General features: G+C 35.4%; 2 protein-coding genes across 2 annotated transcripts; both read left to right on the top strand.

The window, feature by feature from the left end:
* The first annotated feature begins 8750 nt into the window (after window positions 1-8750).
* Window positions 8751-13185, top strand: LOC116145623 (UPF0183 protein At3g51130-like). The gene is made up of 14 exons (XM_031431070.1): window positions 8751-9063; window positions 9303-9385; window positions 9600-9674; window positions 9880-9947; window positions 10024-10129; window positions 10227-10287; window positions 10377-10543; window positions 10678-10740; window positions 11026-11073; window positions 11162-11275; window positions 11422-11521; window positions 11602-11669; window positions 12448-12552; window positions 12706-13185. The coding sequence occupies exons 1-14, from the start codon at window positions 8961-8963 to the stop codon at window positions 12751-12753; spliced, it is 1209 nt and encodes a 402-aa protein (XP_031286930.1). The 5' UTR covers window positions 8751-8960; the 3' UTR covers window positions 12754-13185.
* Window positions 13186-23069: 9884 nt separating this feature from the next.
* LOC116145629 (probable pre-mRNA-splicing factor ATP-dependent RNA helicase DEAH5) lies at window positions 23070-26462 on the top strand. Its single transcript, XM_031431075.1, has one exon. The coding sequence runs from the start codon at window positions 23262-23264 to the stop codon at window positions 26442-26444; it is 3183 nt and encodes a 1060-aa protein (XP_031286935.1). The 5' UTR covers window positions 23070-23261; the 3' UTR covers window positions 26445-26462.
* Window positions 26463-26722: the final 260 nt, after the last annotated feature.

The following is a 26722-nucleotide window of genomic DNA, read 5'->3' as shown; positions in this document are numbered from 1 at the left end:
CCATTCAACTTCCAAGCCAATTTCCAGTCATTTCCAGTGTCAGAAATCCACCTTGAAACCACCACCAGAATCCCCATCCTATCCTCTCTATAAAATTGGTCGAATTCACGTTGCCTTTATGCAACCCACTCCCACTGTGTGCTCACCGTATTTAGGCCAAATCAACCTGAATCCAATGTTGTTGAGCATCCCCACCGCCACCAACAGACTCCCAACAATCCCCTCAACAAAACCCCTCTCTTTCCTGAGCAATTCCACCCCCTACTGCTAACCACCACGCACGGTTGACTAGCGTGATTCCAACATTTTTTCGGTCGATCCCAATTTTGACAACCCTATCCACGACCACCCCATTGGCTCATCAACTTCCCCCTACAAAGCCCTTAACCTTCCCGACCCTAGCAGCCCACCATTCATCGTTCGCCACTCAACCTAGGATTTATAGCATTTTTTTTAAATTGGTTGTTAAGGATTTTTGTTTGATAAAATTGAAGTTTGGGGTTTGTTTGAGGGATTAATTGAAGTGTTTTTTTATAGTGGAACGTTGAATTTTGGTGGTCAAAACTCGAAAGTGAGTGGTAGCCTGGTGAGTTGGTTGGGGACGTTCCACAAACAGCTTGAGGGTGGCAAAAGAAGGGCCGGTGGTGACAAATGGTGAGTGGGGGAAGGTGGTGTGAGGGTAGGTTTTGAAGAGGGGGGATGGTGGTGGTTTGGTGGATTTTCGATGAGGGAATCAGTCGAAAAATGGCTACAAAGAAAGGGGGGTTGCGAAGACGAATGATCACCGTTTTTTGGCGAATGACCGGAGCAATGGTGGCGGGGAAGTCTGGGGAAAGGTAAGGACGGTGTAAGGAAAAGTGAAGGACTTGTTGTAGGTGGAAAAGTAGCCAGAAAATGGCTAAAACCGCCGAGTGTGGTGGTGGTGGTTTGGAATGGGGTGAATGACACTTTGGTAATAGCATCTGTCAGAACCCAACAGTCACTAACAGTGTTATTTTAAGGGTGGGTATTCTGAATAAATGAAACTAGTGATATTAATTTAGAATTTTCCTAAACCTCGGGTGAAAATATGTTGTTTACTCGTATTTAAATAGAATCGTGTCTCTATCTCAAGTCTCAACACTAGTAATATTCAAACCTTAAATTAAATAAACAAAAATAAAATAAATGATTATATTGCGTTAGGTGAGTAGTCGGTTTTTGAATAGACATCAACCTTTCACATACAAATACTCAGTGTTGTAGTCATTGAATTGAGAGATACTTTTCTCCGTATAAATGAAGGCAATCCAATAAGAATAATAAATAGAAAGAAAGGAATTTGAAAGGCGTAAGTGGAGAAGATGAAGATGAAGAAGAAGAAGAAGAAGAAGATAGGTAGGCATTTCACTTTAGTGATAAGGATTTAAAAAGTTCCTGGTATATAAGAATTTAATACCAAGAAACGCCACGTATGATAATGGACGATGGGCCATCACAAAAAAAATTACCCTAAAAGACCTTTAAGCAATTAGGCCTTTTAGCAATTGTCGAGGAGGTGAGGTCGAGCTATCACTATGACAAGTGGTTCAACTAATGAATGGAGTGCATGTTGTGGACCATACCCACTCACTCCATCAAATCAAAATCCAATCACTGAAATTATTTCTTTGTTCTTCTTTGGGTAATTTCGTAATTTCACAAATTGATTTATCTCTTTACTCAATCTACTATTTGATTATTCTCTTCATTTGAAATTGACGTATAATGATATGAATTCATTTTATTTTGGGAACATCTTCCAAGGATCAGATTACTTTTGATGAGATAAGGTAACATGTTACTTATGTATGAGGAATAAAACGAGTCACTCCAAGGAGGGGATGAATCTATGACCATGTCTTTTTTCTTTTTCTTTTTTTCTAAACAAGTTGTTGTGTTTGTTTTATTATTTTGGATAATATTTTTGATATTTTTAAAGTTAGGTTGGGATAACAAAATACGATTTAAAAATTAACAAAAACACTTCTTAGGTTTGTTAAATAATTGAACACTCCTGTAATAAAAATATTAAAAATTACAAAAACACCGTCATCTATCCATTAAATTTTGGCAGCCGACCACCATCACCGAAAGGTGACCAGAGTTGCCGTATCGATGCACGATTAGCTGGATCCGACTGGAAAATAGCAGATCTATGGTCAGATCTAGTCATATTTGATTGTCAACGACATCCATATCTTAGCCGTTGTTGATGACCAACTACGACCAAATATTTGGACTTTTTCTATCAGATCCATGGTGGATCTGGTCAGAAAATGATAGATCGGTATACTACTGGCTAGATCCAGTCGGTAGTGCGTCATCATACCAGATTCTGATTACCTTCCAGTAGTAGTGGCTGAAATTTGGCAAATGTGAGTGGGCGAATATGTTTTTATTAATTTTTAAACTTTTTTCTGAGGATTTTTTAGTTAAATTAATAAACTTAAAGGGTTTAAAAATAGTTAAAGAAAATATAATAGTATTTTCAGAATAGTAAAACAAGCTAATATTTTAGAAATAGTATGAATAAGATAGTTAAAAATATTTAAACAAATATACCCTATTTATCACGTGTAAAGGCATTATCTTATGACACAATTTCATTACCTTTTTCAATTATATAAATAAATTAATCATAATTCATAAACTCCGATATATTACATTAAGTGAATTGTACTTAGTGCTACGTTAGTCAGGTTTGGATCACATCAATGATGGGGATTTTTTTGTTCTTAGTGAGTTGGCTAATGGATTCCTCATGAATTTCCATTACCCCCTCTTGTACATATGTAACATCAAGAATACACTTATAATGCATATAAAACCTAGTACTCTAAATCCCAGCTCGGCCTAGTTGGCTTGACCGTTCGAATTTGGGAATCGAGAGCTTGGTCGAACCGATTACACTGGAAACTAAGGATGGGAGAAATAATCCAAAAACTAATCTGAACCAAAAACCGAATAAAAAATTATGTTTTTTTACAAATCGGTTCGGTTTTTTGTTTAGAGAAATATCTCAAACCGATTAATCGGACCAGTTTTTAAAACCGGTTATACACTTACACCCTAAGTAAGAAAGCATATAAGCAAACCCTTGTTTTTTTTCAATATTCTCTTATCTCTACTTCTCTTCTTCACCTCCAAGCTCCAATCTGCACACAGTGGCGGATCCAGAAATTTCACTCTATGGAGGCAAAAAATTAACCAAAAAAAATTAAAACCAATCATATTCATACTTATTTTTTTCATTATGATGAGCTTCAACAAAAAGTTACAAAATACAAATAAATATCTTCAAAAAACACAATTTTTGTAAAAATAAAACAATTTTTCTACAATTGTCCTCAACCAGTTTTTATATTCTGAAAACATTGAATAATTATCTCATCATCAACTGTATCAAATACATCTTACTTAATATAGATGACCAAGCAATCATTCATCCATTGATTTCCCATTTGATTGCGTAACCAACTTTTCACAAGATTCATTGCAGAAAAAGTCCTTTCAACGATCACAGTCGCAACTAGTAGAACCAATGCAAGTTTCACAAGCTTATACACCAACAGATACAAAATGTCTTTTTTTTTTTTTTTTTAAATTGAACTAAAATCTTAGGCAAATCATCAATTCCTTCTAACTCAGCGAAATTCATCACAAGAACGTCTGTCAATAACATAAGTCCTAATATGGTTCTCAAATACCACAAACTCAAGTGTAGAAAAATCAGTTGGATAAAGCTGGGCAAAACGGATCAACTTATGCTTGTCAAAAGCAGAGAATGAAATACTTGGATCTAAACATGTCATACAAAGAAGCAATTCAGTACTAACCTTAGTGAAACGAGTGTTAAGTTCTTGAAGTTACATATCTATCACTGTATAAAATAATTCAACTCGATAGTGATGCAAATTTTTCATGTGCTCAACTCTTCGTCGTGGCTGCCTTCGAATTACAAACATATCATCCATATTTAAAAGGACAATATCATGTTTTTGGCAAAATAAAGAAATTTCACTCAATAAAGATTTCCATCCTTCATCTCTAACAATTGTAACCGTTGTTTTAGAGACTTTGACTAAGGCCATAGCATTTACAATGTCTTGATCTTTTCTCTGCAATGCTTGTGGCAACTCATTAGTAATTGCCAATATACTTTTCATCATATGCAAGCTAAATGCAAAATCAAAGGAATAGACTACATCTAATAGATTTAGGGGTGAAATCAAATCAAGTCAAGTATTTGGTAAATCGAACTCAACTCGATCTCTATAGTACCGAGTTCAAGTTCGAGTTCAAGCCTGATCGAACATGAGAAATCAAGTTCAAACTCGAACTTGGTACTTGAAATTGGAAATTGAATTCGAATTCAAGTTCCTATAATATCGAGCTTTTTTCGAGTTTTAGTCGAGTTTTATTCGAGTTTTAGTCGAGTTCAAGTTCGAACTCGATTTCAAGTTCAGCTAACAGGGGTGGATTTGCAAAGTCTGTCAGAAATCCACCTTGAAACCACCACCAGAATCCCCATCCTATCCTCTCTATAAAATTGGTCGAATTCACGTTGCCTTTATGCAACCCACTCCCACTGTGTGCTCACCGTATTTAGGCCAAATCAACCTGAATCCAATGTTGTTGAGCATCCCCACCGCCACCAACAGACTCCCAACAATCCCCTCAACAAAACCCCTCTCTTTCCTGAGCAATTCCACCCCCTATTGCTAACCACCACGCACGGTTGACTAGCGTGATTCCAACATTTTTTCGGTCGATCCCAATTTTGACAACCCTATCCACGACCACCCCATTGGCTCATCAACTTCCCCCTACAAAGCCCTTAACCTTCCCGACCCTAGCAGCCCACCATTCATCGTTCGCCACTCAACCTAGGATTTATAGCATTTTTTTTAAATTGGTTGTTAAGGATTTTTGTTTGATAAAATTGAAGTTTGGGGTTTGTTTGAGGGATTAATTGAAGTGTTTTTTTATAGTGGAACGTTGAATTTTGGTGGTCAAAACTCGAAAGTGAGTGGTAGCCTGGTGAGTTGGTTGGGGACGTTCCACAAACAGCTTGAGGGTGGCAAAAGAAGGGCCGGTGGTGACAAATGGTGAGTGGGGGAAGGTGGTGTGAGGGTAGGTTTTGAAGAGGGGGGATGGTGGTGGTTTGGTGGATTTTCGATGAGGGAATCAGTCGAAAAATGGCTACAAAGAAAGGGGGGTTGCGAAGACGAATGATCACCGTTTTTTGGCGAATGACCGGAGCAATGGTGGCGGGGAAGTCTGGGGAAAGGTAAGGATGGTGTAAGGATTAGTGAAGGACTTGTTGTAGGTGGAAAAGTAGCCAGAAAATGGTTAAAACCATCGGGTGTGGTGGTGGTGGTTTGGAATGGGGTGAATGACATTTTGGTAATAGCATCTGTTTGAACCCAACAGTCACTAACAGTGTTTTTTTAAGGGTGGGTATTTTGAATAAATGAAATTAGTGTTATTAATTTAGAATTTTCCTAAATCTCGGGTGTTAATATGTTGTTTTCTTGTATTTAAATAGAATCGTGTCTCTATCTCAAGTCTCAACACTAGTAATATTCAAACCTTAAATTAAATAAACAAAAATAAAATAAATGATTATATTGCGTTAGGTGAGTAGTCGGTTTTTGAATAGACATCAACCTTTCACATACAGATAGTCAGTGTTGTAGTCATTGAATTGAGAGATACTTTTCTCCGTATAAATGAAGGCAATCCAATAAGAATAATAAATAGAAAGAAAGGAATTTGAAAGGCGGAAGTGAAGAAGATGAAGATGAAGAAGAAGAAGAAGAAGAAGATAGGTAGGCATTTCACTTTAGTGATAAGGATTTAAAGAGTTCCTGGTATATAAGAATTTAATACCAAGAAACGCCACGTATGATAATGGACGATGGGCCATCACAAAAAAAATTACCCTAAAAGACCTTTAAGCAATTAGGCCTTTTAGCAATTGTCGAGGAGGTGAGGTCGAGCTATCACTATGACAAGTGGTTCAACTAATGAATGGAGTGCATGTTGTGGACCATACCCACTCACTCCATCAAATCAAAATCCAATCACTGAAATTATTTCTTTGTTCTTCTTTGGGTAATTTCGTAATTTCACAAATTGATTTATCTCTTTACTCAATCTACTATTTGATTATTCTCTTCATTTGAAATTGACGTATAATGATATGAATTCATTTTATTTTGGGAACATCTTCCAAGGATCAGATTACTTTTGATGAGATAAGGTAACATGTTACTTATGTATGAGGAATAAAACGAGTCACTCCAAGGAGGGGATGAATCTATGACCATGTCTTTTTTCTTTTTCTTTTTTTCTAAACAAGTTGTTGTGTTTGTTTTATTATTTTGGATAATATTTTTGATATTTTTAAAGTTAGGTTGGGATAACAAAATACGATTTAAAAATTAACAAAAACACTTCTTAGGTTTGTTAAATAATTGAACACTCCTGTAATAAAAATATTAAAAATTACAAAAACACCGTCATCTATCCATTAAATTTTGGCAGCCGACCACCATCACCGAAAGGTGACCAGAGTTGCCGTATCGATGCACGATTAGCTGGATCCGACTGGAAAATAGCAGATCTATGGTCAGATCTAGTCATATTTGATTGTCAACGACATCCATATCTTAGCCGTTGTTGATGACCAACTACGACCAAATATTTGGACTTTTTCTATCAGATCCATGGTGGATCTGGTCAGAAAATGATAGATCGGTATACTACTGGCTAGATCCAGTCGGTAGTGCGTCATCATACCAGATTCTGATTACCTTCCAGTAGTAGTGGCTGAAATTTGGCAAATGTGAGTGGGCGAATATGTTTTTATTAATTTTTAAACTTTTTTCTGAGGATTTTTTAGTTAAATTAATAAACTTAAAGGGTTTAAAAATAGTTAAAGAAAATATAATAGTATTTTCAGAATAGTAAAACAAGCTAATATTTTAGAAATAGTATGAATAAGATAGTTAAAAATATTTAAACAAATATACCCTATTTATCACGTGTAAAGGCATTATCTTATGACACAATTTCATTACCTTTTTCAATTATATAAATAAATTAATCATAATTCATAAACTCCGATATATTACATTAAGTGAATTGTACTTAGTGCTACGTTAGTCAGGTTTGGATCACATCAATGATGGGGATTTTTTTGTTCTTAGTGAGTTGGCTAATGGATTCCTCATGAATTTCCATTACCCCCTCTTGTACATATGTAACATCAAGAATACACTTATAATGCATATAAAACCTAGTACTCTAAATCCCAGCTCGGCCTAGTTGGCTTGACCGTTCGAATTTGGGAATCGAGAGCTTGGTCGATCCGGTTACACTGGAAACCTGTTATTAGTAGTTAATTCGCAGTTCGACCAGTGGAATAGTATTTATCGATTGGCGTATGAAGTGAATTGTTAAAAAATATCTATGAACTTATTTGTAAAGTCTAATAAGTTATATTCACAAGATTATTAAATATAGTTTTGATTCTAAATTTCTAATGTCCGGGCTATCACCTTATTGGAATTTTATAAGTCTTTCTCATCCATTAGTATTTATTGATAGGTTTCTTCATCAGACAAGTATCCCATGATTACAGGACATGATTAGGATAATTCAATAGGGATTTATCCCTTTTTTTTTTTTTTAATAAGATTCTAATTATCTTCGAATTACCTCCTTTTATAAAATGAATCACTTTCAACCACTAATTTTGTGACCACATAATAAGACTTTAGTTATCTAGGTGGATTATTTGAAATCTTGTGTTCGAGTTTCATAAAGCAGTCACCTACCATATTTATGACTTACCTAACTCATTAGATATATAGAGTGTTCAATGGACTCCCATAATTAGTTGACCCGGTGAACAAAAAAAAAAAAAAAAAAAAAGATCTTAAATGTTGATTAATTATTTTTGAAATTTTAGTAAAGCCATCCATTAAATTTTTTTTAATTTAAAAGATGAGTTATATAGTACTAAAGTCGCACATTTTTTTTTTTTTTTTTTTTTTTTAAATTAGGAGGTTATGGCTGTGGTAAGACCAAATATATGGGGAGGTAGGAAAGTATCAAGAATAAAATTATTGTATGGCTAAAATTTACCAAATTAAGGAGTAACATTATTAAAATTGAGTAAACGCCTTTTTCCCACCTAAGGTTTGCCTTAATGACAGTTTTCCACCCAAAAAGTTTCAAAATACCAATTTCCTACCCAAAGTTTATGTTATGTTAATACCCAAAATACACTTCATTTTCTTAGTTGGTGTTTTGCAAGTTACCATAAGTTGTGTTTGTAAAGCGGACAATGGAGGACGGTGGATCAAATGGTGGTGATCGATTGAATATTCGTCGCTGAAAATCAGTTAAGAACAAAAAACCCTAGCTTTACGTGGTTGACAATTGGCGAGAAATCAGGTATCGGAGTGAGAGAGTTTTATAGAGAGGAGATTGAAGGTTCAAATTTTGGTGACGAAGAGGATTTTCGCTGCCGGAATTGGCTTTGAGTAGTAACAGAATATTAACTTTGGATGGAAAAGTGGTAGTTTGAAACTTCTTTGGTTGACAAGGGCCATTAGGGCCAAGCTTGGGTCGGTCTTTTATTCTTTTAAAATTTAAACAATAATCACCGAATTTAGGGTTTCCTAAATTGTAAGAGACAAGTTATATAACTGAATTAGGAAAGAATAACTTTCAGGGGCAGACTTACGTGGTCCAATATCCAAGGTATCAACTTGACGTGTGATCTTTGGCAATCTAAGCGAACCGTGTAGAGATTGGCCTCGATTCGTATACACATAAAAACGCTCAAGTTAACGCATGCTAGTTTCTTTCGCGAAACCGACGGAGATTTTCCAGTAGAGAAGAAGACCTACCGAATCTCAGTACCAATGTTGCAGAGTCAGCGTTCTAGACGACGTTGCGAGGGCACGGCCATGGGCGCCATCGTTCTCGATCTCCGGCCCGGTCAAGGCATCGGACCTTTTTCTCTCGGTAATCATTTTAATTAATTCAATCGGATTAGACTATGATTAGTCAATTACTCTTTGGATTGATCCGAATCGAATCCGGACTCTTTGTAATTGATTAGGGAAGGTTATTGTTATTCAGCTAATTCGTTCAAATTTTAATCTTTTTTGTGTCGATTAAGTAATGATCATGAGATGTAAATTAAATTTTTAGGGAATTAAATTTCATACGCTCTGTTTTGATTGATTTGAATATTGTTCTAGGGATGCCGATATGCGAGGCATTTGCTCAAATAGAACAGCAGCCCAACATTTACGACGTGGTTCATGTGAAGTATTTTGACGAGGTTTGGCTGAAAGAATTAAGTTAAATACCATGCACATTTATGTAATAGATGAATTTAACAATTACTTTTATTATATTGCAAAAACGTTAAATTAATATTTACTTTAATTGGTCATTTTTTAACACATTATAGTTTGTATGGTTAGGGAAATGATGGGGTTAATATGTTAATGAGTTAATGACTTAGAATTTATTGCTGTGCCTGTTTTATGTAGGAGCCACTTAAGCTTGATATTGTTATTAGCTTCCCAGATCACGGTTTTCACCTACGTTTTGATCCTTGGTCTCAGGTAGTACTGTTTCCCGTATAATCTCCCTTTATTTTACTTGTTTATCTATATTTTTGGATGTGCTACATATCTGTTGAGATTATTAATATTACTTCACCATTGCCTATTGTATGTCAATTATAATTACTGCTATCTTAACACTGTCAAAGTAAGTATGTAAATGTTTCAAGTTTTTTGAATTTTCTAACTTTGAATGCTGTATCAGAGATTACGCCTTATTGAAATTTTTGATATCAAACGGCTTCAAATGCGCTACGCGACTTCTTTGATTGGGTGGGTTGTGTTCTGAACTTTAGTTTTCAGTGTTTTAGTTTAGTAATTTACTAATAAAACATACTCCTAAACACAGGGGTCCATCAACTCTTGCTACTTTTGTAGCTGTATATGCGCTTTTTGGACCAACTTTTCCTGGAATTTATGACAAAGACAGAAGTGTTTATACACTGTTCTACCCAGTATGTACCCCGAATGCATAATTACCTGCATACCAATTATATTTCTGAAAATATGCATACTTTGTTCTGGTATTTATTTGACGTTGGTATTTTGCAGGGGTTGTCCTTTGCTTTTCCCATTCCCAGCCAGTATGCAGATTGCTGCCATGACAGAGAAGGTGTTAATACACTATATTCCACTAATTTAAACTTGTGTTACCAGATTTTAAGTTCTAAGTTGTTAACAATATCTCATTTTTCTTGAAAGCCGAGTTGCCGTTAGAGTTTCCAGATGGCACTACACCAGTTACTTGTCGTGTGTCTATATATGACAGTTCTCCAGACAAGAAAGTTGGTGTTGGATCAGTAATGGATAAGGCTATTGCTCCTCCAATGCCTCCTGGAAGCCTGTACATGGAAGAGGTGCATGCTAAGGTTTGAAATCATTAATCACAAGCTCTGCTTTTATTTCAGTTTATATATTTTATCTTAATTTAGTGAATTCCTACTTGCTTTACTTTTATCTATAGTTTCCAATTCAAAATTAGTGAACTACATTGCATTTTCAGCTTGGGGAGGGGTTATGCTTTACTGTTGGGGGCCAGCATATTCCTTTTGGTGCATCACCACAGGTACATTTTAGATTTTATGTTGTTTTGCGTAGTATGTTGTGCATAAGATCTTTTGTTGTTTTGTAACCTAATTCTACTAGTTCATGCTTACATTTTTCCTTTCACATTGCGTACTAGCTATTAAACTTCAATTGAAATTAACAGTTTTTGGTGACTAGTATTGTCATTCTTAGTTTTAAACTTGCATTGAAGGAACTTGCAATGGTTTTGATAAATCATGCTTTTCACTCCTCTTAGACAAGGTAAAAATGTATGGAACCTAAAGTGGCTTCCTCTTTTATGCAGGATGTGTGGACTGAACTAGGCCGCCCTTGTGGAATCCATCAAAAGCAGGTTTTCTTGAGTAACGGACTTTTGACATGAAGTGTCAGGCTATTATATAGAATTTGACTTGTTAATTTAGATTTTGTTAGCCTTACAGGTAGACCAAATGGTGATTCACTCAGCCTCAGACCCTAGGCCACGGACAACGCTCTGTGGCGATTACTTCTACAACTACTTTACTCGTGGTTTGGACATTTTATTTGATGGCCAGGTACGTTCTCCTCTAGTTGAAAGTGTTTTGAGAAATGCCTGAATTGTTTAAACTATCATTTATTTTTTGATTCTTTTATGTTCATGATATATTGATTCATAATCTTGGCTCTATGGAGTTATTGAACAATAGTTGTGGCTTTGCAGACCCATAGAATTAGAAAGTTTGTTCTACATACAAACTATCCTGGTCATGCTGATTTCAATTCATATGTGAAGTGCAATTTTATTGTCCTTGGTTCCGAATGTAAGTTTCGTATCAAAGGGTTTTGTTAAAGGCTGTTTTTGGCTCAGAAATTAATTGACTACCTCTTTTCTTGTCTGCAGTTGAGGGTACAGACGCACATAGCTATAAGAACAAGATTACTCCCAGCACTAAATGGGAGCAGGTGAAGGTAATATCCTTGTAAATAGAATATCTTAATGCTCTTAATGTTTGCATTAAGGGATCTAATAAAGAAGACCTTTGTGTAAAAATTTGACAGCGTGACCTGCTCTAGAAAACGTACATTTTTGTCCCCTCTTAGGCCTAAAACCTTTGTTAGCTGGAGCTCTTCCTTAATGGCTTAATGCTTGTAGCTAGGACAAACTATAAGAGGATATTTTGTTAAACTATTTGGAAAAATCATGTTAAGCAGTTTAAGAAGGATTAAATAAGCAGCATGGGTTAGATTACACAAGAAGGTTTCAATTATCCTATTGTAATTTTTTTAATTTTCATTTTAGTTTCTTTTGCTGTTTTTTAGTAGTTTTTTTTTTTTTCAAAAAACTTTAGTGATCTATAATGTTGTTTCTTTCATGTTTTTCCTGTTTGATCTCCATGGTTTTCAACTTGTGAACCTTTGGTCATGATTTTAAGATGCTCCACTACAGTTATTTTGTTGTCTCTATAGCGTGATTATTTTAGATGTTTGATGGTTGTTTTAGTTGTGTAAAATTTTGAGTGGATTTATTTGTTTCACTTGAGTTTCTTTTAAAATTTGGTGGTGTTTAGGTGTGATTATCTGAATGTATGCCAAGGTATGAGCTTTCAGAGTCATTCTCGCACTTGATGTCAGGATGATTGGTTGAGTTCTCACTGTGGTTTATTGATATCGAGATTTTGCTTGCCACTCACAGTTCACAACTTTTGTCATTTTCCTTGTGGTAATAAATGTGTGTACTTTCCTACAGGAGATCCTTGGAGATTGTGGTAGAGCAGCTATACAGACACAAGGGTCAACTAACAATCCTTTCGGATCCACTTTTGTGTATGGCTATCAAAATATTGCATTTGAGGTTAGCAATTGGGATATTCTTCTATTTACCTTGATTACCCTCTATTATTAATGCTATCTTCATCATGATGCAATACTAATTTGCTAATTTTTAGTTTAGTTCAAACTATGTTGTGAGGAATTATTGCTTATAATTCTCTCTTTTGATTGGTAGGTGATGAAGAATGGCTATATTGCAACTGTAACTCTTTTTCAATCATGATAAATATTACTTCCCCCGGTATGCTTCTCCTGCGTAACCCCATTTACTAGTAGTGCTGTGTGTGCTGTGCTATTTTAGACTTCTACTTGTCCAACTACTAGCACTAGAGCCTTGAATTTAGGCTTTCTAAATTGCTGTCGGTCAATATGGTTGATGATTTGATTTTTCTTTAGGTTTGTCCCATCTGGTTGATGTCAATTCACAATAAAAGGGCGGTGCATTTGTATGGTCGTGTCTAAACCCAAATAAGTCAAATTAGGGGAAAAAGTGTCACCATTGTACAGCTATGTGTATTAATTTGTACAGTTATTCTTAATTGTAATTACTACGTGGCTTCTTTAGTTTACTTTTATAGAATTGAAACAATGTACTTTGTTCTCAAGTTGTTTTTTTTTTTTTTAAGCTTTAAGACTACTTTGTCCATTCCTGCAATGATCTTCTCGTGGCTCATGCTTCTTAACTTTGGGCTTCTTAACTTTGGGTTTGGTGTACCAACGTTAACTTTGTTTGACAATAATTTTTACCGTTCCTATACCTTGGTTTCTCCTGCCATTACATGTGGCATTTGAAAATTCTTGATAATTTTTATATGGCCTTTTCGCTTTGAATGTTTTGACCAGAACTTAAACATGTCCGGAAAGCTTAAAAGACACTTTGGTTTTAAAGAGATTATGAAAACATTGAACTTCGAAGGTACTTCGAAGGTAGACCTAGCAAAACAGGTGGGTGGGCTGGGTCAAACGGGTACGGGCCTTATACGGGTTGATATATGTGAGTCCAATATTTTGGATCCGTGCCCTAACCTATACGGATACGGGTGGACCTGTTTTTTCTCTCTGCAGATTTTAGTTTTAACAGTTTCACCCCTAACAGTTTTCAATTATGACAATTACACCCCCAAAATTCGTGCAGTTTTAATTTTTTACATTTATACCCCTAAATCAACTACTCTACATTCAATTCAATTAAGAATATAAACAAATAGGAACCAAAATAAACAAATAACATATAAACAAACAATAACATATAATACAACCAATAATGGTGTGTCTGTATATCGTTACATCAATTTAACCAAGTAAGAAAACAAGGATACCTAGCCGTAGCATTTGCAATCGGTACAACATTTAACAAATTTGATAATTTTTTTCCCTAATAGGAATCTTGTTGCTTACATTACTCGTGCAACCACAAAACTTGGAACAAAGCTAGCTCCCTTCATGGCAGCTTTTTCATCAAAGGGACCCAATAAAGTAACCCCAGAGATACTTAAGGTATAATTGGCAACTCAGTTTCTTTAAACATAGATCTTGAGCCATCTGAATGGGATAATAATTAGATTTGTACATATGTTCAGCCTGATATCACAGCTCCAAGAGTGAGTGTTCAGCCTGATTGGAGTCCTGTAGCAATTAAATCTGTAATGACTTCAATCTGTAATGAGTTGGAAATTTGTAACTCCTTTAGCTTAGAAAGCCCTGATAAAGGTGGAAAATTAGAGGTTAAATAAACTAGCCAAACATAAAAAATTTAGAGACAATAATTCATGCCAAATTCTTCACTCGGTCTTCAACCAAAAAGAAAAGAAAGCATATAAACTATTTATCGAAAAGACTGTTAAAAACATACTAAAAAACACACCAATAGAAATAAAAAAACAACGAAAAACACGAACCCAGCTAACATAATCAATTCAAAAAATCAGCAAGACAAAATAGTTAAATTCTGGGGTAGCATGGCATTCATGGCTCATTTTGAGAAAAATAAATAAATAAATCCACATAAACCATCATTAGCAACTATACTAAAGACAGTAGAAAAACTTACCATGAACAATGGAGCTATGTAATAATCTCCTTGAAGATAATCAAACGACCTCGCCACCTTTTGCCGATAATTGAACACAGTATCCGTTGCAATAAATGAAATCAAGAATTTCACAATTTTAACTAATCCAAATAAACTTGTAAGAACAATAATTTAGGAATGCCACCTCAAATGGTAGCCAATACAAAAGCTTCTTCCCAAATACTTGAGCATAAAAAATACTCATGTAATTGACGATTCAATTCATTCCAAACAAATAAATTAAATGGAAGCCACTAGAAAAGTTTCTGATCTCGCAATTCTCTGAACTCTCAGATTTCTTACAATTTCGTAAATTTCCTCTTGCCCAAACAACTCAAACCAATTGTATCTAATTTATTCTCACCTTTTCACATTTCTTCCAACAACTAAAACCAGATTAAAACTAAGTACAATTATAATTTTCTCACTTTTTCACATTGCTCTCTGTCCAACAAACTCAAACTAGATTAGAACTAAAATAAATTCCAATTTTCTCTCACTTTCTCACATTTCTTTCTACCCAATTTTCTCTGCCCAAACAACTCAAAGAATATAAAACCAAGTAAATTCTTATTTTCTTCACTTTCTCAAATTTTCTCTCCCTCAAAATAACTCAACAGATTAGAATAAATAAAATTTCATTTTCTCACGTTCTTTCCATCAAAACAAGCAAACAATAAAACTAAAGTAGAAATTATAATTTGCTCTCACTTTCTCATTTTCTCTCAGTCTAACAACTCAAATATATATCAAAGTAAGTACAATTATTGAAAGTATTTCATATCATTAAAGTTTTTCAGACTGGATTTGGGCCGTTCACTTTCTTCCTGCTATCTTATAGCCATTCATGCTCATTTGGCTGTTTTCATACCTCTCTTTTGTCTCCGTCCAAAAAACTCAAACTAGATTAAAACTGAGTCAAATAAGTGAAAGTATTTCATATCTTTCAAAGCTAATCATTTAAAAAATTGTGCAAAAAGATCAACATTTTAAAGGAAAAACAGTTTTGGTAATATAAATTTCAGTGACTAGCAAATACACATAACCGATAATAATTGATTCCAGTATACATCCCTTATACATTTAAGTAAACCCCACTTGCAAAACCCATCAACCAGGGGAACCCAACACAAACACACTCAACGACATAGATCGACGTACAAGGAAAGCTCACACAAAATTGTCAAAAAAAACAAAAACAACACACAAAATTAGGGGTTAGGGATTTATTACCAGCTGACGGAGATGAGTGCGACGACTGGCGTTGTGGTACGTCGAACTAGGTAGGAATGACAGACGAGTGACGAAGAGGGAGACACTGAGACAGGAGTGTGAACTTTAGGCACGAAGAAGACTGATGACTGATGAGAGATTGAGAGGCAGGAGAGATTTGAGTTACGAGAGTCTGAGAGATGAGATGCGGCCGCGATTTGAGACTGAGAGATCAAAGATGAGATGAGAGTGAGACTGTGAGAGGCGTGAGCGTGAATGCGTGATAAAAACTTAGGGATTCAAATTCATTAGTGAACTGAATAGTGAATAGTGACCAACAAATACGGGTACCCGCGGGTTCACCCATATAAACCGTGAGATATTGGATCGGATACGGGTCTCAAAAAATTGGTTTAATATATTAGACCCGTACCCTATATTTTTTACTCGGGTACGGGCCGACTCGCGGGTCCAGACCTGTTTTCCCAGGTCTACTTCTCAGTAGTTGTATTTGCTAAAGTTATGTATTTTTCATTTATTTAAAGTCAGAAAAGTGAAGACCTCTTTATCTTTTTAATGGCACATAAAACTTTAGAAGTACTTCTTGATAGTTGTGCTTGCTAAATTATGTATTTTTATCGTTAAATAATCAGAAATGTTGAAATCTTTTTAGGGAAAATGTAACCTAGAGAAATAGGTTAAGATTATAAAAAATAGATTAAATTTGAGCTCAAGTCTTAAGTATGTGTTAAGATTACTCAAAATCAAAAACAAAAATCTGTAATGTAGCAATATTATCTAGATGTGTATCCATTGTTTTAAAAACCGGACCGGAGGGCAACCCGCTCTGATGGCTGGGTCACGGTTCAACCGGTTGGACTGGTGACATCATCACACATCATGATGACGTCAGTACATTTTAAAAAAAAAAAAAATTTTTTTTTAGATTTCTATTTTTCAATAAGACAATAACAATTTAATTACTGTTCAACATGATTCAAAGTTTAAATTCAACAACAATCTTAACATAATTTAAGTATTTAAAAACAATTCAAAATCCAAATATGATGTTGTATTTACATATCAAATGACAAAATACATAATAATTAATAACAAAACATTTGATGCAAGTGTTTTTTCTTTGATCCGTCTCCATGTTGATTGAGCTTCACACATTAGCATCAAAATTCATCACCATTATCATCATCATAACCATCACCACCATCTACGCAAATTTTAGTAAAAAATAGAAATCATAAGTTAAAACTTGTAATTTAAATAGATACTAAGTTAATATAAATTAATAGATGAAACTCAGAGGAAGCATTGTGTTGATTGTTGCCAAAATTTCATTCAGTTTCTTATATATAAACCAGAAAGCTTATCTAATTTATCTCTAGAGAGTAGCCAAAGATCATGAAGACAGTTTTACCATCATTGCTATTCGTCTGTAACACCAATGGCCATGCACCAGCAACAAACGTTCCAAATAACGAAATTGAGCTATTGAAAAATCACTTGACATCACAGCCTGCACTTGAGGAAACAACCAAATCAGAAACCAGATTATTAAATCATTTAGGTTAGGCTTGGAAAGATATTAATAAGCATCCCTGGAGATGAAAACTATGGTTAAAGATTTCATTTAGAATGAAATTTCAGAGGAAGATGTAGACAGCAATCAATTCTCAAAGTAGCGATAGAAAAAGTGAACATCCTTTGTGTACAAGGAGCAAAAGCTAAAGGTGGGCTGTGGGGTTGGGGTTGGGGTTGGGGGTTCATTATATGAGAGAGAGAAGGAAAACAAGATGTGTCGATCTATCCAAAACATCCATTCAAAATCACTTAATGTGATCTGAGAGAGAAAAATCTACGCAGTAGTTAAATCCTTAAAGAAGTCACAGAAAATTGATATTTTAAACAGTTCATCTACAGAGTGCAAATGCAGAGGGGAAAGTTCAACGTCAGAGGTATAGGGTCAATCATTCCACCAAAACCAATCCCTCTTAAGAACATTAAAAGTTTAAACAGCTAAGGGCTTGGATGGTCATGCAAAATCTCAATCAAGCAGGAAATCTTGTCAAACTCCTGCTTAAAGATTNTTTGCTAAAGTTATGTATTTTTCATTTATTTAAAGTCAGAAAAGTGAAGACCTCTTTATGGGTTCGCATAACACGTCTCTTTAATGGCACATAAAACTTTAGAAGTACTTCTTGATATTTGTGGTCGCTAAATTATGTATTTTTATCGTTAAATAATCAGAAATGTTGAAATCTTTTTAGGGAAAGTGTAACCTAGAGAAATAGGTTAAGATTATAAAAAATAAATTAAATTTGAGCTCAAGTCTTAAGTATGTGTTGAGATTACTCAAAATCAAAAGTAAAAATCTGTAATGTAGCAATATTATCTTGATGTGTATCCTATATACTAATAAAGTTTTTATTATATTAATGAATATTGTTTATAAGAAAGCAATTTTTTTGCTATGTTTTTATAAAATTAAAAATTCTATAATTTTTAAATGTTAAAGGGTGTTTCCCAATATGTACGACGGACAAAATATTAAAAGTAAATGATTTTTTTTTGTCTTTTAGGAAGAAAATGAAAAAGAGAGTGCGCATTTCTCTTGTCTTCACAAACGTATTTCCATTATTATTTCTTTCGCTTGTCTCTATCCAAATTAAAGATGGGACAATTGAGTAAGGCTTTACTTATTAGTTATTACCATTTTTATTTCTTTATTTTATTTCTATTCAAATCCACCCTTCCGTCCACTTCCGTTAAGCTTCCCATCACGAAACTGTTTGAAATTACCCTTTTATCCTAAAATTTGACTTAGTTTGTCATCTCCAAAATTTTTCTTTTATTTTCCGACTTTTTTCTCCCCACACTCCGCCAAGCTCTCCCACCCTCCTTCCGCCCGCAACGCACGCCCCCTCTTCCATGCCCCATGGCCAGCAACTCCACCCAACCTACCCTCCATCCATCTCGTGCAGCAGCCTCCCATCCCCAATAGCCAACCTTTTACAGTCCCACCCACACAATTTATCACCTCCATAGAACACAACAAAAGCATCATCAGTCTACCCACTCAAGCCTATCATTGCAGCATCACAGACAAACAACAACAAAAACCCATCTGCAAACACCTTGTGCCATTTTAACAAGTAAATCAAACCCAAATTGCTATCAACAAATCTCAAAACCAAATAAAAAGATAATTCCTTATCAACACACCAAATTAACACAAGAAGAAAAATTCACCATCTCCATAAACAGCCCTAACTAAAACCAAAAACAAATCAAGGGTTTCTTCTTTTAATGAAATTTGAAAGAAATGAAAAATAATTGGAAAGAAGTAAAAAAAAATGAAAGAGCGAGACAAAGAGTAGTGAGATGCGGCTGCAAGGGGTGAGCATATTTCTTTTTCGTTTCAAGTTCTATTTTTAAAGGTTTTTCATGTAGCTTCTTTTTCTTTCTTATTTTTAATGGGAAGGGTATGAATAGACAAATTTGCCCCATATTACCTACGGAATTAAGAGCTCTGTCAGGTCAGCCTCAGGGGTGATCTCTGAATAATATTTAAAAGATTGAGGGTGGTTTTAGTACACCCAAACTCACATCTAACCCTCAATTTTTGAAACCTGAGGGGTGATTGCTGCAATTAATCCATAAAAAGAGCAATATATACTGTATATATATAAACTAAAAAATAATAATTTTTTGGATGAGCTGGTTAGAGCAGATCAGCAGAACACGTAGCCTCCAAAATCAGGGAATGGAGAGTAGAGACGGCAATGGGTCCGGTATTTTTGGGTGTCGGGTCCGGTATTTTTGGGTGTCCAGTCCGGTTGGGTTTGACCCGATAAGTTTACTAAATTAAATTTAAATTATATATCTAATTATAGAATTATCCTGCATATATATAAAAAAAATTAAAATTCATTAATATTTGATGAGTATTAAAAAATAAATTAATATTTAAAAATTATTTTTAGAATTAAAAATATAAAAAAAATTATTAATATTTAAAAATTTACATTATAAAAATGGGTGGGTTTAGATCAGAACTAGATTACAAAAAACTCATCCAAGTAAGCTTCGTCTTTACCCATCATCCTTGTGACGGGCTTGGGCTGGGATTAAGCCTTCATCATGGAGTCGGGCTTGGATCCAGGCCAATGGGTACCTAGTCCCGGCCTGGCCCATTGCCTTCTTTAATGGGGAGAGTCGAAGGGGTGATGGAGATTTCATGAGCGGAATCCAAATGTCATTTATTGGGATTTAGATGAGACTGTAGAATCCATCACAGTCTAGTCTTGTGCTTTTATTTTGAGTGGCGTGGGCCATACGGCCATACCCCATTATACCACACCCTTTACTTTATGACTTTCAACTTCCAAGATCCAATGTACTTCGTTTTGCTCTGCGGGTCTTTTTTGCAATTTCACGTCTTGTACTCTTCTTTCTGTTCATCCACAATGTTATGCAACCTTTTTTTATTTTTTTTTGTTTTTATAAAAGAAGTCGTTATGGTAATAAACTATAAACTAATAATAATGGTACGATGAATCTCAACAATATGACAAGATTCACAAGAAGTTATTTTAATTGGTGAAACACGTATTCACTGCTCGAGCTAAAGCTGGAGGTGTCGCTAGACTCTCCGAAGATGACGTCCACCGACTCTCCGATCAGATGCACAATGCTTTTAAATTTGAGAAATGTTAGCCTTATTTACTTTTCCTATTCACTTCTCTTTCTCAATTTTATTAAAATAACATATAATACTCGTATTATACTTTATATTTACAAAGGTGAGTAAGGCTAGTATTACTCTTTAAATTTTAATTTATGTATATACAAAAAATTTTAATATATTTTCATGATGAAAAAAATTTATTTAAAAAATAAACATATTTTGCTCATTTTACATTTGACATCTATAGTTTTTCAAAAGTAAAAACGATTTTAAAATTTAACAAAACAAACACCTAAAAACTTTTATCAAAAATTGATTATTTATAAAGTTAGGTTAATACTTAAAAGTGATCAAAGAAGAAGCTAAACAATCTCAAACTAAGCTCGAGAAGTGAAAACAATCTTTGTGTGCTATATGATTACGGATTAGCAATAACCAATTTAAAAGGAGGTGATTTTTAGACTCTGTACAATTGATCTTCATCTCTCACTTTTAAATTTATTTTTTGTTTTGACAAATTTATCCTTAATTTAAATTACTGGAAATAACATTATAATTTCTAATTACACTTATATTCTATTTATATTTTAGTTTTAATTTTTAACAGTAAATCTTACATCAACCCTAACACTAAATTTTTATAACCTAATCTTAAATTTCATAATCATTGAAACCTTTTATTTTTATTTTAAATATTTGTTTATTTGATAAAAATATAATACTAAAACCATGGAAAAAGTAATTACATAACGGGATAAATATGAATCTAAATAAGAGAAATTAAGTTGAACTTAAGAAATCGGGGGAAAAAAGGTGTAAAGATAAAACCTAACTAAGTTTGATTTGGGAAAAATAAACCTAATTAAGGGTTATTTTCAGTATTAAATAGAGTTTAAAGAAATTTTTTTTTTTTTTAAATTATAAAATAGATATACTTAGCCATAGGGGGTCGTGTCAATTAGACAGGCTAAAAATCACTTCGCTTAATTGAAACAACATCAGCCAGAATTTAATACAGGCTGGGGCTTTGTTATAAGCCCAATTCAGTGGTGTGTTGTGCAGTCTTGTTCAACATATTAGATCCAATAGGTCCAGTAGGCCGGTATGACTTACCGCAGTGATGGGTTTATTCACCCGGCCAAATTTACATATTTGGGGCCGTTTGGATCAGGTTGATACTATATAACTAGAGGTAATATATTTTAAATTAGGTAGACAATCATGTTTGGTTGTTTTATAAAAAACATTCTCGGATAAAAAATGTCAAACAGTGTCAAATTAGGGGTACATCGTTGGGAATAATATTACTTAAGGGGAGGGTGTTATTAAAATATTACTCCGGTAATATAAATTTCTACCTAATTTTGCCGCAAAACAGTGGACAATGTAAACAAAAATATCCTTGGCTTTGTTAATAATTACAAAACACCCAATTTGCACAAGAAGATGGATTTGTCCTTAGTTTTTTAATTTTTTGGACAAAATTGCCTTGCTTATTATCAATATTTTCATAAATGCCACGAAATATTGGTATGCCCATATTATCCTCACATAGTTGCATATTATGACCAATATGCCCTTTTATTTCACTAAAACTACATATAAAAAGGAAAAAAATTCTCAGCCCTAATACACATTTCAACTGAGACTCTGCCCTAAACCTCCATCACCATCGCTGATCTTCTTCTTCTTAATCTCGTTCGCGACTTCATTACTCTGATCACCATTTTCCGGTAAGTCAAATGCCCTCTTTTCATTGTATTTTTCGTTTTGGGTTTGTTTTGTGTTCGTTAGTCTAAGATCTCGCTCTTGCCTTTGTCGTTGGTCAACCATCTTCACCGCAGTGCCTTGGGTCTTTGTCTCCCTCTGTTTGAGCTGGACAACACTCCATTCGCCATTTCTGGTAAGTCCCTCGCCCTCTTTCCATTGTATTTTTCATTTTCTGTTTTGTTTGCGTTCGTTAGTCTAACTTCTCCCTCTTCCCTCTGCCATTGGTCGACCATCTTTGTCGCAACAACCTCTCGGGTCTTTATCTCTATTTGTTTGCTCCCGACAATGACTTAACAATAGAATAATTGGCTAAAATATAAGAAAAAGAATTTTGTTAATCAATCATTTCTTTTATTAACTAAATACATTAATTATTTATACCCAATAATCATTTAAAGGGCATTTTAGTAAAACATAGTCAAGACATCTAGTTTTACAGCCAACCAAACAGATTAATTAATAATACAAGTAATTATCCTAAAGCTATTATAGTAAAATATAATCAAGACATCTGCTTTTATAGCCAACCAAACAGATTAATTAATAATACAAGTAATTATCCTAAGGACGTTATAGTAAAAAAATATTTTACAACATCTATTATTATTATCAATCAAATACATTAATTATTAATACATCCTCATTGAACAAAACACAATAATAATTTAAATTCCATAATCTCATTCTTTTCAGTAATGTTGCTAAGATAAACCAAAAAAAAAAAAAAAAAAAAAAAAAAATTATATCATCCAAACGCGCAACTTTTTGTCTTCGCAATCCCTATCGCTTGATTTTACCAGTAAGTTATTCTAATAAACCGACTAACCATCGTCGCTGATAGCTCAAAACGACATCCACTGCAACGTTTTTTGGCCGTCTTATTGTGTAGCAGATTTCTCGAATTCTCTACCTCAGCCATCAGGTACTCGAAAAACCCTAACTTTCAAAAAATCTGTTTTATATATTGCTAACCACAATGGATCCGCCCACCGGAGACGATAGTCTGAAGAAATTAGAATATTTCTCTCTTGTCTCTAAAGTTTGTTCCGAGTTAGAAACACATTTAGGGTTTGGAGACAAAGTTTTAGCCGAGTTTATCACCGAGTTAGGTCGTAATTGTGAAACTGTTGAGGAATTTGATTCTAAGTTGAAAGAAAATGGTGCCGAAATGCCCGATTACTTTGTACGCACATTATTGACTATTATTCACGCGATTCTTCCTCCTAAGCCAAAATCGGATAAGGATGTAAAGAAAGAGATTGGTGGTGATGGTAAGAAATCGAAGTTCAAAGCTCTCGCGATTGCTGATGGTAAAGATAGAGTCAAAGAACTTGAGAGAGAGATGGAAGAGGAAGTTCGTGAGCGGCGCAGGGAGAATGAGGAAAGGGAAGATGGATATAGGCGTAGAGACAGAGACAGAGATAGGAGGGACGGAGAACGAGACAGGAGGGATAGAGATGGAGATAGAGATAGAAATAGAGATAGAGATGGTAGAGACAGAGATAGGGATGGACATAGAGACAGAGATTATGATGATGGTGATAGGAGTAGAAGGCACAAGGATAGAGACAGGCGTGAGAGGAGGAGTAGACATGATTATGATGATTATGAAGAGAATGGGGCTGATAGGGAGAATCGTGATGATGGAGATAGGAGAGCTGGACGGTACAGGTACGATGAGCCTGAATTGTATAACGTGTATAGGGGGAGAGTATCAAGAGTGATGGACACGGGTTGTTTTGTTCAACTGAGTGATTTCAAGGGCAAGGAGGGTTTGGTTCATGTTTCACAGATGGCAACCAGGAGGATTAGTAATGCTAAAGATGTTGTAAAGCGGGATCAGGAGGTTTATGTGAAGGTGATTTCGGTGTCTGGTCAGAAGTTGAGTCTTTCTATGAGGGATGTTGATCAGAATACTGGTAAGGACTTGCTTCCATTGAAGAAGAGTGAGGATGATGCATCAAGGATTAATCCTTCGGGGTCAAAAGATGGGCCAATGTCTAGGACAGGTCTTTCAGGGATTAGAATTGTGGAGGAGGAGGATGCAGTTCCATCACGCAGGCCATTGAAGAGAATGAGCTCCCCAGAGAGATGGGAAGCAAAACAGTTGATTGCTTCGGGGGTTTTATCTGTGAATGAGTACCCTATGTATGATGAAGAAGGGGATGGGATAGTTTATCAGGAAGAGGGTGCTGAGGAAGAGCTTGAGATTGAACTGAATGAGGATGAACCTGCATTTTTAAACGGGCAAACCAGGTATTCTGTGGACATGTCACCCGTGAAAATTTTCAAGAATCCAGAGGGGTCATTGAGCCGTGCTGCTGCTCTCCAATCTGCTCTCATAAAGGAGCGGAGAGAAGTCCGGGAACAACAGCAGAGGACAATGCTTGATTCAATACCAAAGGATCTGAATCGTCCTTGGGAAGACCCAATGCCAGAGACTGGTGAGAGGCATCTAGCACAGGAGCTTAGGGGTGTTGGTTTATCAGCTTATGACATGCCTGAATGGAAGAAGGATGCATTTGGGAAAGCATTAACTTTTGGGCAGAGGTCAAAGCTCTCCATCCAGGACCAGAGGCAGAGCTTACCAATCTATAAATTGAAGAAGGAACTAATTCAGGCTGTGCATGATAATCAGGTTCTGGTAGTTATTGGTGAGACAGGTTCAGGTAAGACTACCCAAGTAACTCAGTATCTTGCAGAGGCTGGTTACACTACAAGAGGTAAGATTGGTTGTACACAGCCCCGTAGGGTGGCTGCAATGTCTGTGGCCAAGAGAGTTGCTGAAGAATTTGGCTGTCGTTTGGGGGAGGAGGTTGGATATGCTATAAGATTTGAAGATTGTACCGGACCAGACACTGTCATCAAATACATGACTGATGGCATGCTTCTTAGGGAGATTCTGATCGATGACAATCTTTCTCAATATTCAGTCGTTATGCTTGATGAAGCTCACGAAAGGACAATCCACACTGATGTCCTTTTTGGGTTACTTAAGCAGCTTGTGAAGCGCAGACCAGATCTTCGTCTGATTGTCACCTCTGCCACATTAGATGCAGAGAAATTTTCTGGGTATTTCTTTAACTGCAACATTTTTACAATTCCTGGGAGAACTTTTCCTGTTGAAATACTATACACCAAACAGCCAGAAAGCGATTATCTAGATGCATCACTGATCACTGTCCTGCAGATCCACTTGACAGAACCGGAAGGTGATATCCTCCTCTTTCTGACTGGTCAGGAGGAAATTGATTTTGCATGCCAGTCTCTCTATGAGAGGATGAAAGGTTTAGGTAAAAATGTTCCGGAACTGATTATTTTACCAGTTTACAGTGCCCTCCCCAGTGAAATGCAGTCAAGAATCTTTGACCCTGCCCCTCCAGGAAAGAGAAAAGTGGTTGTGGCCACTAATATTGCTGAGGCTTCTTTGACTATTGATGGAATATTTTATGTTATTGATCCCGGGTTTGCAAAACAGAATGTTTATAATCCAAAGCAAGGGCTTGATTCGCTGGTCATAACACCAATTTCACAAGCATCAGCCAAGCAACGAGCTGGACGTGCTGGCCGTACTGGGCCTGGAAAATGTTACCGTCTATACACAGAGAGTGCATATCGTAATGAGATGTCGCCTACTTCAATTCCAGAAATTCAAAGGATCAATCTTGGATTTACTACCCTTACAATGAAGGCTATGGGAATAAATGATCTTTTGTCATTTGATTTTATGGATCCACCTTCACCCCAAGCTCTCATCTCTGCCATGGAGCAGCTGTATAGTCTTGGAGCTCTGGATGAGGAGGGACTTCTGACAAAATTGGGTAGGAAAATGGCTGAATTTCCTCTGGATCCACCTTTATCAAAGATGTTGCTTGCCAGTGTGGACCTTGGATGTAGTGATGAGATATTGACTATCATTGCGATGATTCAAACTGGCAACATATTCTACAGGCCTAGGGAAAAACAAGCTCAAGCAGACCAGAAGAGGGCAAAATTTTTTCAGCCTGAGGGAGATCATTTGACGTTGCTAGCTGTGTATGAGGCATGGAAAGCTAAGAATTTTTCAGGGCCATGGTGCTTTGAGAACTTTGTTCAGTCCCGATCCCTGAGGAGAGCACAGGATGTCAGAAAGCAACTTCTCAGCATCATGGATAAGTAAGTTCTTATAGTTTCAACATTACATTTGTTTCAACTCTTGTCTTTTGCGATGATCTATTCCTTTAATTGCTGCAGTTTTGTTGTAATGATATTTAAAATTTGTCATATTGCTTTCTAGGTCTCTTGGTAGATTAAGTGGAATAATTCTTTCTAATTTGCTCTGCAATATTAATATAGGTGGTAAAGGTAATTACATGATTGGTGTTATTCATGTGCTATTGGTTGTTAAGTGTCATTAAGTTTTGTGCTTAGTGTCTAACTATTTATCTGGTTGGTACA

Source organism: Pistacia vera, unplaced genomic scaffold (genome assembly GCF_008641045.1).
Source record: "Pistacia vera cultivar Batoury unplaced genomic scaffold, PisVer_v2 Contig464, whole genome shotgun sequence".
Taxonomy (NCBI): Eukaryota; Viridiplantae; Streptophyta; class Magnoliopsida; order Sapindales; family Anacardiaceae; genus Pistacia; species Pistacia vera.
This window is presented reverse-complemented; position numbering and strand designations above follow the sequence as displayed.